The sequence below is a fragment of the Ylistrum balloti genome, unplaced genomic scaffold (assembly GCF_031769215.1).
Source record: "Ylistrum balloti isolate Yb309-2 unplaced genomic scaffold, AGI_CSIRO_Ybal_v1 Utg370882, whole genome shotgun sequence".
NCBI lineage: Eukaryota > Metazoa > Mollusca > Bivalvia > Pectinida > Pectinidae > Ylistrum > Ylistrum balloti.
This window is the reverse complement of record NW_026782502.1, coordinates 557,691-574,669: the sequence shown is the minus strand read 5'-3', so window position 1 is coordinate 574,669 and position 16,979 is coordinate 557,691. Positions and strand designations below refer to the sequence as shown.

Here is a 16,979-nt window from a genome sequence, read left to right as displayed (position 1 = left end):
TATATAATGTAAATCTGTATCCTGTCATGTCGTGTTATATAATGTAAATCTGTATCTCTATATCCTGTCATGTCGTGTTATATAATGTAAATCTGTATCTCTATATCCTGTCATGTCGTGTTATATAATGTAAATCTGTATCTCTATATCCTGTCATGTCGTGTTATATAATGTAAATCTGTATCCTGTCATGTCGTGTTATATAATGTAAATCTGTATCTCTATATCCTGTCATGTCGTGTTATATAATGTAAATCTGTATCTCTATATCCTGTCATGTCGTGTTATATAATGTAAATCTGTATCTCTATATCCTGTCATGTCGTGTTATATAATGTAAATCTGTCGTGTTATATAATGTAAATCTGTATCTCTATATCCTGTCATGTCGTGTTATATAATGTAAATCTGTATCTCTATATCCTGTCATGTCGTGTTATATAATGTAAATCTGTATCTCTATATCCTGTCATGTCGTGTTATATAATGTAAATCTGTATCTCTATATCCTGTCATGTCGTGTTATATAATGTAAATCTAAATCTGTTATATAATGTAAATCTATATCCTGTCATGTCGTGTTATATAATGTAAATCTGTATCTCTATATCCTGTCATGTCGTGTTATATAATGTAAATCTGTATCTCTATATCCTGTCATGTCGTGTTATATAATGTAAATCTGTATCTCTATATCCTGTCATGTCGTGTTATATAATGTAAATCTGTATCTCTATATCCTGTCATGTCGTGTTATATAATGTAAATCTGTATCTCTATATCCTGTCATGTCGTGTTATATAATGTAAATCTGTATCTCTATATCCTGTCATGTCGTGTTATATAATGTAAATCTGTATCTCTATATCCTGTCATGTCGTGTTATATAATGTAAATCTGTATCTCTATATCCTGTCATGTCGTGTTATATAATGTAAATCTGTATCTCTATATCCTGTCATGTCGTGTTATATAATGTAAATCTGTATCTCTATATCCTGTCATGTCGTGTTATATAATGTAAATCTGTATCTCTATATCCTGTCATGTCGTGTTATATAATGTAAATCTGTATCTCTATATCCTGTCATGTCGTGTTATATAATGTAAATCTGTATCTCTATATCCTGTCATGTCGTGTTATATAATGTAAATCTGTATCTCTATATCCTGTCATGTCGTGTTATATAATGTAAATCTGTATCTCTATATCCTGTCATGTCGTGTTATATAATGTAAATCTGTATCTCTATATCCTGTCATGTCGTGTTATATAATGTAAATCTGTATCTCTATATCCTGTCATGTCGTGTTATATAATGTAAATCTGTATCTCTATATCCTGTCATGTCGTGTTATATAATGTAAATCTGTATCTCTATATCCTGTCATGTCGTGTTATATAATGTAAATCTGTATCTCTATATCCTGTCATGTCGTGTTATATAATGTAAATCTGTATCTCTATATCCTGTCATGTCGTGTTATATAATGTAAATCTGTATCTCTATATCCTGTCATGTCGTGTTATATAATGTAAATCTATATCCTGTCATGTCGTGTTATATAATGTAAATCTGTATCTCTATATCCTGTCATGTCGTGTTATATAATGTAAATCTGTATCTCTATATCCTGTCATGTCGTGTTATATAATGTAAATCTGTATCTCTATATCCTGTCATGTCGTGTTATATAATGTAAATCTGTATCTCTATATCCTGTCATGTCGTGTTATATAATGTAAATCTGTATCTCTATATCCTGTCATGTTGTGTTATATAATGTAAATCTGTATCTCTCATGTCGTGTTATATATGTGTCATGTCGTGTTATATAATGTAAATCTGTATCTCTATATCCTGTCATGTCGTGTTATATAATGTAAATCTGTATCTCTATATCCTGTCATGTCGTGTTATATAATGTAAATCTGTATCTCTATATCCTGTCATGTCGTGTTATATAATGTAAATCTGTATCCTGTCATGTCGTGTTATATAATGTAAATCTGTATCTCTATATCCTGTCATGTCGTGTTATATAATGTAAATCTGTATCTCTATATCCTGTCATGTCGTGTTATATAATGTAAATCTGTATCTCTATATCCTGTCATGTCGTGTTATATAATGTAAATCTGTATCTCTATATCCTGTCATGTCGTGTTATATAATGTAAATCTGTATCTGTTATATAATGTAAATCTATATCCTGTCATGTCGTGTTATATAATGTAAATCTGTATCTCTATATCCTGTCATGTCGTGTTATATAATGTAAATCTGTATCTCTATATCCTGTCATGTCGTGTTATATAATGTAAATCTGTATCTCTATATCCTGTCATGTCGTGTTATATAATGTAAATCTGTATCTCTATATCCTGTCATGTCGTGTTATATAATGTAAATCTGTATCTCTATATCCTGTCATGGGACCAATCTGCAAGTTTACTACAATCTCTACAGTGTCACCAGATCTAGTAATGTACCATATCTGATCCTGCATCTTCCTGTTGAATTAAGACTTAAAAATATAGCCAGTTTACAAAGAAAATTTGTGAACAACGCATTTAAAATGAATTTGTTTAAGAAAAAATAGCCAAAATATTTCACAATTTCCATAAATGTCAAGGTACATGATATACATATAAGTTAGATTAAGAAGGGGTGTGTAGTAGGACCAGATCTGAATTTAGACGGAGTCAGAATTAGGCAGACAGTGACTGTACAATACCAGCAGTACATGATATACATATAAGTTATATTAAGAAGGGGTGTGTAGTAGGACCAGATCTGAATTTAGACAGGGGTCAGAATTAGGCAGTAGTGACTGTACAATACCAGCAGTACATGATATACATGTAAGTTATATTAAGAAGGGGTGTGTTATAGGACCAGATCTGAAGTTAGACAGAGGTCAGAACTAGGCAGGCAGTGACTGTACAATACCAGCAGTACATGATATACATGTAAGTTATATTAAGAAGGGGTGTGTAGTAGGACCAGATGTGAATTTAGACAGGGGTCAGAATTAGGCAGGCAGTGACTGTACAATACCAGCAGTACATGATATACATATAAGTTATATTAAGAAGGGGTGTGTAGTAGGACCAGATCTGAAGTAAGACAGGGGTCAGAATTAGGCAGACAGTGACTGTACAATACCAATAGTACAAGATATACATATACGTAAGAAGGGATGTGTTATAGGACCAGATCTGAAGTAAGACAGGGGTCAGAACTAGGCAGACAGTGACTGTACAATACCAGCAGTACATGATATACATAAAAGTTATATTAAGAAGGGATGTGTAGTAGGACCAGATCTGAAGTTAAACAGGGGTCAGAATTAGGCAGACAGTGACTGTACAATACCAATAGTACAAGATATACATATACGTAAGAAGGGATGTGTTATAGGACCAGATCTGAAGTAAGACAGGGGTCAGAACTAGGCAGACAGTGACTGTACAATACCAGCAGTACATGATATACATAAAAGTTATATTAAGAAGGGATGTGTAGTAGGACCAGATCTGAAGTTAAACAGGGGTCAGAACTAGGCAGGCAGTGACTGTACAATACCAGCAGTATTTACATTCTTTTTCACTGATATGTTACTAATGTGGTTCACTAAAGTAGTCCGATCACATCAATTAATATCAATATAAATCAATCAGTTGGTTTGTAAACATGGTTCCCATCTTTAATTTTATGAAATATATTGATCAGTTACAAAGTTACAAATGATATACATATTTATAAGAAAGTATAGTAAGAGTGATTTACACTGAAACATTACACAATTTTCTAACCTGACAGGGGTCGGTAGCATACGTCCCACAACAAGCTTGGATCCAGAATGCCACTGTACAGGACAACATCCTGTTTGGGTCCGAAATGAATCAATGTACATATGATGATGTCCTTGATGCATGTGCCCTTCGTCCTGACCTTGAGATCCTCACAGCAGGAGACATGACAGAAATTGGAGAGAAGGTATAACAGTGTAATTGTTTAATAAGATTCTATAATGAAAAAAAATGTGAAATTTTGATAACTGATTTCAGTTGTGTAGGTACTGACTGTTTTATCTCCAATAACAGGGTATAAACTTGAGTGTTGATCTTTTTTTTTCACAGGTTTTAAGGTTGAGTGTTGATCTTTTTTAACATGTGATAAATTATAGTGTTGATCTTTTTAAAAGGGTAAAAAATTGAGTGTTGATCTTTTTTAACAGGGTATAAATTATTGTGTTGATATTTTTTAACAGGGTATAAATTTGAGTGGAGGCCAGAAACAGAGAGTAAGTCTGGCCAGAGCTGTGTATAACAATGCCGACATATACTTACTTGATGATCCTCTCAGTGCTGTCGACTCACACGTAGGCAAACACATTTTCCAGAAAGTTGTCGGAAGTAAGGGATTACTTCGAAACAAGGTAAATGACAAGTATTTATCTGTATCCTGAACCCTTATTTGTCCAAATACCATGCTTTTATCCTGAACATAAAATTTATTTCAACCTTGTGTAGTTAAATGGGATAATTAGTGATTACTTTGTGTTTTTTGCATTCTCTTTAAATGCAAACCTTTCACAGGTTAAGTTGATATTGTCACAGATACAGTCCTGACAAGTGGACGAAATGCTATTATTAATGTTGAAATAATGGCAAAAGTTTCAGGACAATGTATGATTATACAATGGACTCTGTCTCAACTGGATTCTGTTTAATCCAGATATCTGCCTAATCCGGTCAAATAATTAAGTCCCAATTCCAACAATATTATAACAATGGACTCTGTGCAATCCAGAACTCTCTACAAACCAGCCAAATTATTCTATCCTAAAGGTGTGCAGTTTAATCAGATTCCGCTGTATTTCAGTTACACAGTTCTAATAAATGGCTATAACAATTCTTTAAAATATACCAAATATTATTAAAGTATACTTCCTGTAGCAGTGTGCTTCCTGTATACCTCCTGTAGCAGTGTGCTTTCAGTATACTTACTGTAGCAGTGTGCTTCCTGTAGCAGTGTGCTTCCTGTATACTTCCTGTAGCAGTGTGCTTCCTGTATACCTCCTGTAGCAGTGTGCTTTCAGTATACTTACTGTAGAAGTGTGCTTCCTGTAGCAGTGTGCTTCCTGTATACCTGCTGTAGCAGTGTGCTTTCAGTATACTTACTGTAGAATTAAGTGTGCTTCCTGTAGCAGTGTGCTTCCTGTATACTTCCTGTAGCAGTGTGCTTCCTGTATAATTCCTGTAGCAGTGAGCTTCCTGTAGCAGTGTGCATCCTGTATACTTCCTGTAGCAGTGTGCTTCCTGTATACTTCCTGTAGAAGTGTGCTTCCTGTAGCAGTGTGCTTCCTGTATACTTCCTGTAGAAATGTACTTCCTGTATACTTCTGTAGAAGTGTGCTTCCTGTAGAAGTGTGCTTCCTGTATACTTTCTGTAGAAGTGTGCTTTCTGTATACTTCCTGTAGCAGTGTGTTTCATGTATACTTCCTGTAGAAATATGCTTCCTGTAACAGTGTGCTTCCTGTATACCTGTGTAGAAGTGTGCTTCCTGTAGAAATGTGCTTCCTGTAACAGTGTGCTTTGTGTAAACTTCCTGTAGAAGTGTGCTTCCTGTGTACTTCCTATAGAAGTGTGCTTCCTGTATACTTTCAGTGCACTTGCTGTTAGCCAGTTTGGTGGTCATCAGTCAAGGTTAAAGATCAAAAGTCACACTTGATCTCTTTTGGAATGAAAAGGTTTAATGTTTACATGTTACTTATGAAATCATATGAACAAATTTAGTTAAAAATCAAAAGGTCAAGAAGTAGTATTATATCAGTGTGAGTCCATGTTCGTTTTGTTTTAACAAAATCTCACATAAATATCAAAATTGCCTTGATTATTGACCAGTCTTAAAAATGAAGACATTTCCTGAAGTAAAAATTGGTAAAAAGTGAAAAAAATCAGGTCTTCGTTGTGACAAATCATCAGAAAATATGTAAAGTGATTCGAACCAAAAAATCTTCTGATTTCTGGTAAAAGCATGGCCACCATTTCAGTATTCTTTAGAATGACCAAGAACAAAGATATATATGTATATATACAATGATTTTATCAAAAATAAAATATAGGTCAGTTAACGTTTAAAAAGTTCTTTTTCTTATAATTACATATTCACTTTTCAGAATGGTTTATTTAAAATGAAAGTAGTGATGAATAGAATGATTTTTTAAACAAATCCTAAAATACACAGAAAGGAAAACCACTTCTACAGTCCTGTTATACTATTTGCCAGGGCTAGCCTTCTGATTGGACAATTTCTTTATTCTATGATTATAAAAATGAACTCTCATATGATACTTATTCGATGAACACAATTTTATCTCCAGACTCGTCTCCTCGTGACTCACGGCATTCATTGGTTACCGATGGTGGACTCTATAATCGTACTAGTGGATGGACAAGTGTCTGAGATGGGATCGTACGAAGAACTCCTTGACCATGATGGTGCCTTCGCTCAGTTCCTAAAAACATATCTGACACAGGACAATGAAGATGATGCTGGAGAAGACGATCCAGAAAGTAATGAGATTCTTATAAATCTCTTCCTGATTGGTCAATAATGTGTTATCCTTCTCATCTCTAAATTTAGGTCGTAATAGTGGGCATTGACCTACACAAGGTGAAGATTTTGGATGCGTAGATCGATAATGTACCTATTTGAAACAGTAGCATTGTTTGTGAAAATTAGATACTCCCTTAAAACTAAACTGTAAATATTAATATGTTAGAATTGAATTTTCTCATCTTAAATGAAGAGTGAAAATATTGACCCATGAAAATAACGTGCCATACAGTAAGATATCAGCGATGATAAATTTATGATGGAGAATGTCTGTGATTTGACCAGTGACCTGAATTCAGTGACCTGAATGAAGTAATGTGTAAAGGGTTATGTTGTCTTATTTTTGCTGTTTTTGCTGTATAATAGTACTTGGCAAACATTGAACTAGCAATTTTAATTGAGAAAGTTTTACACTATTTAGAATCTATTTCCTGGTCTTCAGTGACAAATATAAAGTTAAATGTTCTAGCCTTGATACAAATCATGAAATTTGCAAAATAAACTCGTTTAATGCCAATACATATGGTTAATTAAAGGGATATTGTGTGTAAGCTGACAAATTAATGACTGTTTTGTACCTTTCCTAAGGTCAGTTTGGACAGGCGAAATTGGTGGAAATAATGTTGACCCCTGCCAATAAAGATTAGGCTGTCTAAATATAGCACATAGGGGAATTCAAATATAACTCAGTCACAGACAGGATCTTCGATTCTATGTAAAGTTCATTAATTCAAGCCACTTTTGTCTTTAAATTACAACTTCATGTTTCTTTTCCCTTCTTTCATTGTAATTTTTTGTTTTTGATTTTTCAGTTCAAGAAGTAAAAAGTAAGATTCTTCAAAGACTTGAGTCTGTAACCTCTGACACAGCAACGTCTGGGGACGAGTCTCACATTAGGGCACGGAAAAGGTAAGTATACAATGTCCTGAATATTGGTTTTAGTAAAAAGTTTCAGAAAGTTGTGTGGGGTAGTGGCCAAGTCATTATACATGTATACTCAGAGGGTCAGTGACAGTCCACTTATCACTGATGATATTAAATATAGTATAATAACCGGCTTATGAAGACTTTTTTGTTTCCCTATCTTGAAACATTTGCAAATAGAATTTCCACTGACAATCTGCATTTTGGTAATTTTCATAGGAAAACTTCAGAGAGCAAACCAAATCTGGCCAGGTCGATTTCAACAGCTGTGGATGCAAAATGTGAGAAAACAGCACCAGTTAAAACCAACAAGGAGAAAGATGTTCTGATAAAAGAAGAAACACAACAGGAAGGTGCTGTAAAAAGGAAAATTTTCATGAGGTATGCCCGAGCTGTCGGACTTCTTGCCACATTAATCATATTTCTGCTATTTATCTGCTACCAAGGTGCAAGCGTGGGTTCCAATATCTGGTTAAGTGTTTGGACAGACGACAAAGATCTCGCAAATGTGTCAAACGCCAACACCACCGCATACAAGAACAAAAACTACACCTACTTAGGGGGTTATGCAGCATTCGGTATTGGACAAGGTAAGTTGTATTGATTGTTTTATATTTACATTCACACTACTCTGCAGTTCATCGTTACCAGAAATGTATTAATGTGATGCATGTTACACACGTATGTTTATGATATTGTGTGTGAAAGAGAGTGTGTATGCTGTCTGGTCTTTATGTAATGTACAAAATGACTTTTAAAATGCAAAAATCATAATAAAAATGTTACCAGAGATTGAATTAAGGTCATGTAGAAATGGGAGCAGATCCTTTATCATTGGCTTCCACAGCTTCATTGTCCGTCAATAAGCCCACCCCTCTACTTTGAGTCAGAGTTTATATATTGGCTTTCACAGCTTCATTGTCCGTCAATAAGCCCACCCCTCTACTTTGAGTCAGAGTTTATATATTGGCTTTCACAGCTTCATTGTCCGTCAATAAGCCCACCCCTCTACTTTGAGTCAGAGTTTATATGTTGGCTTCCACAGCTTCATTGTCTGTCAATAAGCCCACCCCTCTACTTTGAGTCAGAGTTTATATGTTGGCTTCCACAGCTTCATTGTCTGTCAATAAGCCCACCCCTCTACTTTGAGTCAGAGGTTATACATTGGCTTTCACAGCTTCATTGCCTGTCAATAAGCCCACCCCTCTACTTTGAGTCAGAGGTTATATATTTGCTTCCACAGCTTTATTGTCTGTCAATAAGCCCACCCCTCTACTTTGAGTCAGAGTTTATATATTGGCTTTCACAGCTTATTACTTGATAATCACAGTAGATTGACATGACAATGCCTAACATAAAATACCTTTTTTTCTTTTTTTTTTCATACAGCATTTCTTATAATGGTCTACTCATTACTAGCATCTCTGTGTCAAGTCAGGGCTGCAGCCAAGCTCCATCTCGGAATGCTAGAAAATGTGATGAAGGGGCCTATGTCTTTCTTTGATACAACTCCGATTGGACGTATTGTAAACAGGTTTTCTAGGGACATTGAGACGATAGACAGTATTCTGCCAGGAACAACCAGGTTTTTTATACAGCAATGTTTCGGCACGCTGGCTACGTTTGTTATCATCACTTACAGTACTCCGATCTTCCTCAGTGTTATCATACCCCTCTTTGTTGTCTACTACTTGTCGCAGGTAAGTCAACAAAGATCGATATACCAGTGATATAGTAAGATAAGAGTTTCTATTGGTCAACATTATCGTACCAGGATGTAAAAATAGTATTGTCATACCTATAATATTTATTTTCTATAATTTGCTGTAGTGAATAAAATTTAAAAATCCATGGCCTGTATTTATGAAACCGTCCTCATGCTCAAGCATGAATTTTGTGCTCAAGCCTAATGTCTTGTTTAAGTTAAAAATTAATAAATAAGGCTTATTTTGCAAAAGATTTAAAAAAAAATTTGGAAGGACTTCAAGTCAAAGCTATATTCAAGGATTAAATTTGACATTTGTATTATTTTATATGATTTAGGTTAATTATAAAAAAGTTTGCTTGAGCACATGTTTGTTGAACTCTCAAACTGTCGGCCGAACGGATTACTCCGCTGGTTCAACATAACACATGTTGACCTCAAACCTAGTCAAAAAATGTATGTTGATGTTATATGTCTTTTGATAAGCTAGCAGGTCATTGTCATGTTTCTTAAATATGAAAATATCTGAAGAAAATTGAAAATGTTTTGTTTCTGACCAGCAAAATAAGACGATAGTTATTATTGAATGGAAGCCTAGCTAAATTTTACATCAGATTCAGTGTTGTGATAGGAGTACGCATACAAAATTTTCTTTAAAAATATCTCAATCCATAATATCTTGCAGACACTGAAATCCTCATAACACTAAATGTCTGAACCTCTGAGGGTACAAGTAATTCTTAAAACCTTAAAAAGTTTTCTATAGTAAGTTATGATTATGGAGTTTCTGTTTTGAGTTAATATCTAAGTTACATCACGGAATGACTTGTTGCAGCGATTCTATGTGCCGACATCTCGTCAGCTACAACGTATTGAGTCTACAACTCGCTCCCCGATCTATACCCACTTCAGTGAGACTATAGCTGGTGCATCTACCATAAGAGCGTACGGACAACAGGACAGATTTATAGAAACTTCTGTCCAGCGAGTCGACAAAAACATTCTGTTTTTCTTTGCCAGGATTGCCTCCAACAGGTAAACAACAGATTTGTATAAAAATATAAAACATTGCTAAATTTTATGTGGCCTGATTGAGTATAAGGCCTTTGTTTCTTCTCTCATGTAGCTGTATTAGGTACAAGTAGAGTCTGTCATAGTTGTGAGAGATGGTGTTTCTTTCTCCAGCGCTTCCCGCTCTTCTCTGCCAAACCTCAAAATCTGTCGTCTCACTAACACCCTGCCAAAATCACTGTTGATCACCCCCACTTAACCTATGTATCTTGAATCATAAATCTACGCTGATGTTAGTTAAATCATTGCTGACCAATACAATCCGTAAATCAATACATACTAACTTTACATAGGAATAGGTACATAGATAATACGTATATAGAAATAGATACACCTACAATTGTTTACTGCGTGATTAAATGAGATGAAATCTTCCTGGTCAGTTTGTAATCCTGCTTCACCTATATTTAGTGTTTACTGTCTCACCACATCAACATAAATCTTATTAACTAAAGATACACGTTAGGTCTGACAATAAATGTGTCAATTATAGATCAACGGTAAATTTAGAATTAAAATGAAACCAATAGTTGATTTTGTTTCTGCTATGATTTATATAATTTGATGGAACACCATTTCCCGGTAAGCCATCAGGCTACATTTATCTGTCGAAGCTTCAGGTTTAAGTCAGTTTTCTGGCGTATACATTTGAAATTCAAACATGGTGATTTTCATTTTATTGAAAGTTGAAATTCTGGATTATGGCAGAAAAATAGAGGCTTTCATTTATTATAAATACAAAAGTCTTTGTTAGAGCAGTATGTCTATAGTATGAGACGCCTGTCTATTATTGAATGGTTGTGAACAATCAGTGACAACAGTGTCTGAAGGCTACCATCATTGTTCATGTACACAACTATATTTGATAGACCTAAAGCTGTGTTTTACTTTTAATGTTCAGATGGCTGGGGACTCGACTGGAGTTTGTCGGGAATTTGATTGTGTTTGCGGCGGCTCTGTTTGCTGTGCTATCTAATGATGTCAGCAGTGGAACAGTCGGCCTCTCCGTGTCCTATGCTCTGTCGGTATGTGTATATATTACATAACTGTCTTGTCACACAATTGTACAATTCTGTGAATACCCTGGTGTAATATTGTTGTGTATTACGTCTGTAATATATAAATTTTATACGCTGTTGTGATATTTTTGCACAACACACATGTAAGATAACTTTCATGACATCATGTTTAGATAATTTTCTGAAGTCACAATTCTCACTGCATTGTGATTAACAATTTGGACCATAGATGTAGCTTCATGTCTGATGTGGAAATCATGAACACTGATTTCTGTGGGGAAAATGGACATTGAACCTGAAACTAACCAACTGAGAAGTTTAATTAATTGTGTCCCATTTTTACATCTGATGAAAATTTCTTTATTTGATCCATGTCCTGGTCTACATCTTCACTTATATATAATTACTTCCCTACTTACTGAGTACAGATTATTTTCAGCACTGTCAACACAAGGATCATTTGTTTTCTAAGTTTTCACATTTTTTTTTATTTAAGATTACATCAGCCTTAAACCTGCTTGTACAACAAGCAAGTAACCTGGAAACAAACATTGTGTCAGTTGAACGTGTTCAGGAATATGCAGAGACACAGACTGAGGCAGCATGGGTTCTGCCCTTCAGAAGACCTCCACATGATTGGCCCGATAAAGGTCATGTTAGGTTCAATGACTACAAAACAAGGTACCGAGAGGGACTTGATCTTGTACTAAGGGGAGTTAACTGTGAAATACAGGGCGGTCAAAAGGTGAGTCTGACTAGGTGAATATAGGTCAAGGTTAATGGTTGCCATACTGATTGCATTAAGAGATATTCTGTTTCTTTGTGTGATATGAAGCTGGATGTGTTTGATGCTCATTAGTTTGTCTGGTGGTTCCGTTGTGTGATATGAAGCTGGACGTGTTTGATACTCGTTAGGTTGTCTGTTGGTTCCGTTGTGTGATATGAAGCTGGATGTGTTTGATGCTCATTAGTTTGTCTGGTGGTTCCGTTGTGTGATATGAAGCTGGACGTGTTTGATGCTCGTTAGGTTGTCTGTTGGTTCCGTTGTGTGATATGAAGCTGGATGTGTTTGATGCTCATTAGTTTGTCTGGTGGTTCCGTTGTGTGATATGAAGCTGGGCGTGTATGATGTTCGTTAGGTTGTCTGTTGGTTCCGTTGTGTGATATGAAGCTGGATGTGTTTGATACTCGTTAGGTTGTCTGTTGGTTCCGTTGTGTGATATGAAGCTGGATGTGTTTGATGCTCATTAGTTTGTCTGGTGGTTCCGTTGTGTGATATGAAGCTGGGCGTGTATGATGTTCGTTAGTTTGTCTGGTGGTTCCGTTGTGTGATATGAAGCTGGACGTGTTTGATACTCGTTAGGTTGTCTGTTGGTTCCGTTGTGTGATATGAAGCTGGATGTGTTTGATGCTCATTAGTTTGTCTGGTGGTTCCGTTGTGTGATATGAAGCTGGGCGTGTATGATGTTCGTTAGGTTGTCTGTTGGTTCCGTTGTGTGATATGAAGCTGGATGTGTTTGATGCTCATTAGTTTGTCTGGTGGTTCCGTTGTGTGATATGAAGCTGGATGTGTTTGATGCTCATTAGTTTGTCTGGTGGTTCCGTTGTTGTATACTTTATTCTCATTTGAGAACGTGACATTACTTACTTGCATTGAGTGTCATCGATGATGCAGAAGATGTTTACTCTTCCAGAACACCTGGTTTTATTCTCATCGTACTTTTGTGGGAGTCACCATGTAAATCTTTTAGAAATAAATCCTTGTTGTGTCAGTTTTAAGTACCCTATAATCCTGACAAACCATGATGGCAGTCCCACAGAATCTTCAATTTTTCCATAACCTTGAAAATCCTATAGCTACATAATGTGTGCACCTCTAACTTTGGACATTTATTTTCTACAAAAAAAAAACTGTGCACATTACGTGGATTCTAATCTGTTAGATGTTGTTCAGACATGGTGTCTGAGTGATAACAAACCTCCCTATCGACATAGTTATATTTTGTTAAATAGAAGCTGATATTTCATTTAACGTATCCGTCATCCTTTCTAATATCTTTTACTAGTTATCTTTTACTTATCCAACAAACAAGTCTGAATCTTTCTGTCGTTATTTTTCTTTTTCGTATCTTTCCTGAGTCGATGATATGATATTTGGTATTAGCTTGTAGAAAAAGAACAGACCTTCAATCGGTGTGCAGTTTGCACATGACAAGGATGATATGTTTGCACGGATTTGTTTTATTGCTGACCCAGGTCACTTGATTTCTATAGGTAGAGTTCTGACCTTGAGCGACTTGATACTGATATTCAAAGTATGATAGAATGTCAGAAAATATTGGACTCTTGTAAATGTCCTTGTAAGTTCGGGTTACAGAAGATTAAGGTGTCATTAATCTCCTCATACTCAACCTATTACCTGTTAAAACTGTTAATTATCCAATTAGCCTTACCTTTCACGCTTGTTAAGTCAGGCACCTGTGTAAATTTGTTTTCATAAGATAATGAAATGGGTAAGGGTCACGCTCGTTGTGGTTTCCTAATTATCAGTGGATCAAAACATCAACTGCTGCCCTGCTGTAACTGGTAATCAATATTTTTATTACATACACTTTTTTCATTTTTTTTCAAAATCTGACCCCAAAACATACCTACGCACTATAGGTGATATATATGATAGTGAATGATTATAATTTTATATTCATAGCTCCTGTTTATAATTCTTTTTATCATTTTCATTGACTAGGTTGGAATTGTGGGTCGAACTGGTGCTGGAAAATCGTCCCTTACTGTGGCTTTGTTCCGCCTGATTGAGCCGGCAGGCGGAAGTATTGTCATTGATGGCCAGAGTATTGCTAACATGGGTCTCCATGACCTCCGGTCAAAACTGACCATCCTCCCTCAGGTAAGACTGGACAACAGAATTCTGCTTTAACATGGGTCTCCATGACCTCCGGTCAAAACTGACCATCCTCCCTCAGGTAAGGCTGGACAACAGAATTCTGCTTTAACATGGGTCTCCATGACCTCCGGTCAATACTGACCATCCTCCCTCAGGTAAGGCTGGACAACAGAATTCTGCTTCAAAATTATCATTCACGATTCTTTGAGGAACCTTACCAATGATCTTACATACTTGTCCACCATTTTGGATTTGATGATACCTAGCAACGGTATATATTCTTTACGTGCAAAAAAAATGTTGACATAAAAATTAAATGATATCCTTTTTTGTTTTTTATACCCAGAGAAGTAGTTGTTCACTGTATAAAGATTAAGTCTGTAAGGTTCTGAAAATACCAGTCAATGATAAACTTTTCATATCCATTTTGTCATTCAGGACCCTGTTTTGTTTTCCGGTACACTGAGGATGAACCTTGACCCCTTTGATGTGTACACAGATGATCAGCTGTGGAAGGCCATTGAGCATGCTCATTTGAAGAAATTTGTATCAGATCTTCCAGAGGGTCTGATGCATGAGTGTGGAGAAGGGGGAGAGAACTTAAGGTAGATGTTTAGTTTGTTCATATTCTTCTACTTTTATACCCTTGGATGAATTTGAATAAAATAAAAAGCATCTTGGAAAAATCTTCCACAGGAAATAGCTACCACACAGAATTAAACAGGTGTTAAACTCACTTTGATTCTGAAGTGATTGATCAACAAACTATCTTATTGTTATCGTTATGGGTTCTATTATTTTGAATGTAATTCCAGCGTTGGACAACGACAGCTGGTGTGTCTGGCTCGGACGTTACTGAGGAAGACGAAGATCTTGATTCTTGATGAAGCTACGGCTGCAGTTGACATGGAAACGGATGATCTGATACAGAACACCATTAGGACGGAGTTCAAAGACTGCACCATCTTCACCATCGCCCATAGACTAAACACCATTATGGACTATGACAGGTACGTTAAAAAATAAAGATCTTTGCAAATTTTGCCTGGAATAGTGATTTAGAAAGAAATTCAGCATTTCAGGCCATTTCAAATCTATATAGCATAAGTATATTTGACTGTCCATGCCCAAGCAAAATTCCCATCTTATTAGGCAGACACGGTCATGATTATATAATTCTGTTCTTTTTTTTCATATCAATCAAATATCATATATTTACATAGGTGAGCTGACACTCATTCCTTTTTGCTTATAAATTGTAAACTAACAGCTCAGTTATTTATTTTTACAAGTTTGTGATGTTTTTATTTTTTTAGGGTCATGGTTCTGGATCAAGGACTAATTAAAGAGTTTGACAGCCCAGATAACTTAATCAAGAATAAATCTTCTGCATTCTACAGCATGGCAAAGGATGCCAACTTAGTATAGTAATAATGTATGGGAATTCCAAAACAGAACTGTAATTAGCTAGTAATAAGTCCATGTCTGGTAATAAGACCATGTCTGGTAATAAGTCCATGTCTGGTAATAAGTCCATGTCTGGTAATAAGTCCATGTCTGGTAATAAGACCATGTCTGGCAATAAGTTCACGTCTGGTAATAAGTCCATGTCTGGTAATAAGTCCATGTCTGGTAATAAGTCCATGTCTGGTAATAAGACCATGTCTGGTAATAAGCCCATATCTGGTAATAAGTCCATGTCTGGTAATAAGTCCATATCTGGAAATAAGCCCATATCTGGTAATAAGTCCATGTCTAATAATAAGATCATGCTTGATGATAAGTTTATGACGGGTTATAAGCCCTTGTCTGGTTAAACCCTAATGTCTGATAATAAGCCCTTGTCTGGTAATAAGCCCATGTCTGGTAATAAGTCCATGTCTAATAATAAGATCATGCTTGATGATAAGTTTATGACGGGTTATAAGCCCTTGTCTGGTTAAACCCTAATGTCTGATAATAAGCCCTTGTTTGGTAATAAGCCTCTCCTTCTGTACACCATATTGCTTTCTGTAGCATTTTGTACTAACAAGCGCTATATTCATATGTCCTGTAATAAGCCCATCCCATAACTTTTAAGTTAGAGGTAACTGGTGTTGTGGCCCTAAGGCTTACTGCTGGATAACTACAGCTCTATTATATATACAGCCCAAAGTGAAAATCTCCATGGTGACCAGATCCAATTTACCAAAACTACACTGAAGGAAATATGCTCTAGATTTACAAATTATCACTGCTATAACAGTACTGTTACTCTACAAAACCAAATATCAGGAAGCTTGTTGTTGCATTTGGTTTAATGATAAGGTTTAAGCATTCTCTTATTTTCTTTAAGTGTAAGCAAATGCAGGTGTATTTATATAAGAAACTAAAGACACTGCAAACTTATTATCAGGATAGGCACAAATTTTTGAGGTTGGCTTATTTTCAAGGTTTTAGTGTATTTGCCCATTATTTATTTCCATGCAAACATAGAAATTGATTTTTGATAAGAAAGCCAACTAGGTGGATGTGTAGGGATGTTACATGGATGTTTAAGTGATACTTAAAGAGATGGATGATATTAAAGTCGGTTTGTTAAGGAGTGAATACCAATGTATATACATGTGCTACATTTTATATATAAATTTCCTTTATATGAGTAAACTATAAGCTGTATTTACTTTATATATTAACACAGTATTGTTATTTAAACTTTGAAATAAACCCTGCTGAGGTGTATTTTTAT

General features: G+C 35.5%; 1 protein-coding gene across 1 annotated transcript in view; it reads left to right on the top strand.

Annotated features, from left to right (window-relative positions):
• The window catches only part of LOC132559235 (multidrug resistance-associated protein 1-like), a 45,279-nt gene extending 29,442 nt beyond the window's left edge, over positions 1 to 15,837 (top strand). Inside the window, exons 17-29 of the mRNA XM_060223853.1 lie at positions 3,828 to 4,004; positions 4,279 to 4,446; positions 6,395 to 6,587; positions 7,443 to 7,539; positions 7,774 to 8,144; positions 8,944 to 9,254; positions 10,095 to 10,294; positions 11,232 to 11,355; positions 11,846 to 12,094; positions 14,096 to 14,254; positions 14,690 to 14,856; positions 15,067 to 15,261; positions 15,568 to 15,837. Of these exons, the coding sequence (XP_060079836.1) occupies positions 3,828 to 4,004; positions 4,279 to 4,446; positions 6,395 to 6,587; positions 7,443 to 7,539; positions 7,774 to 8,144; positions 8,944 to 9,254; positions 10,095 to 10,294; positions 11,232 to 11,355; positions 11,846 to 12,094; positions 14,096 to 14,254; positions 14,690 to 14,856; positions 15,067 to 15,261; positions 15,568 to 15,679 (2,523 nt within the window). The 3' untranslated portion in view covers positions 15,680 to 15,837. The remainder of the gene's footprint in view (positions 1 to 3,827; positions 4,005 to 4,278; positions 4,447 to 6,394; positions 6,588 to 7,442; positions 7,540 to 7,773; positions 8,145 to 8,943; positions 9,255 to 10,094; positions 10,295 to 11,231; positions 11,356 to 11,845; positions 12,095 to 14,095; positions 14,255 to 14,689; positions 14,857 to 15,066; positions 15,262 to 15,567) is intronic.
• Positions 15,838 to 16,979: the final 1,142 nt, after the last annotated feature.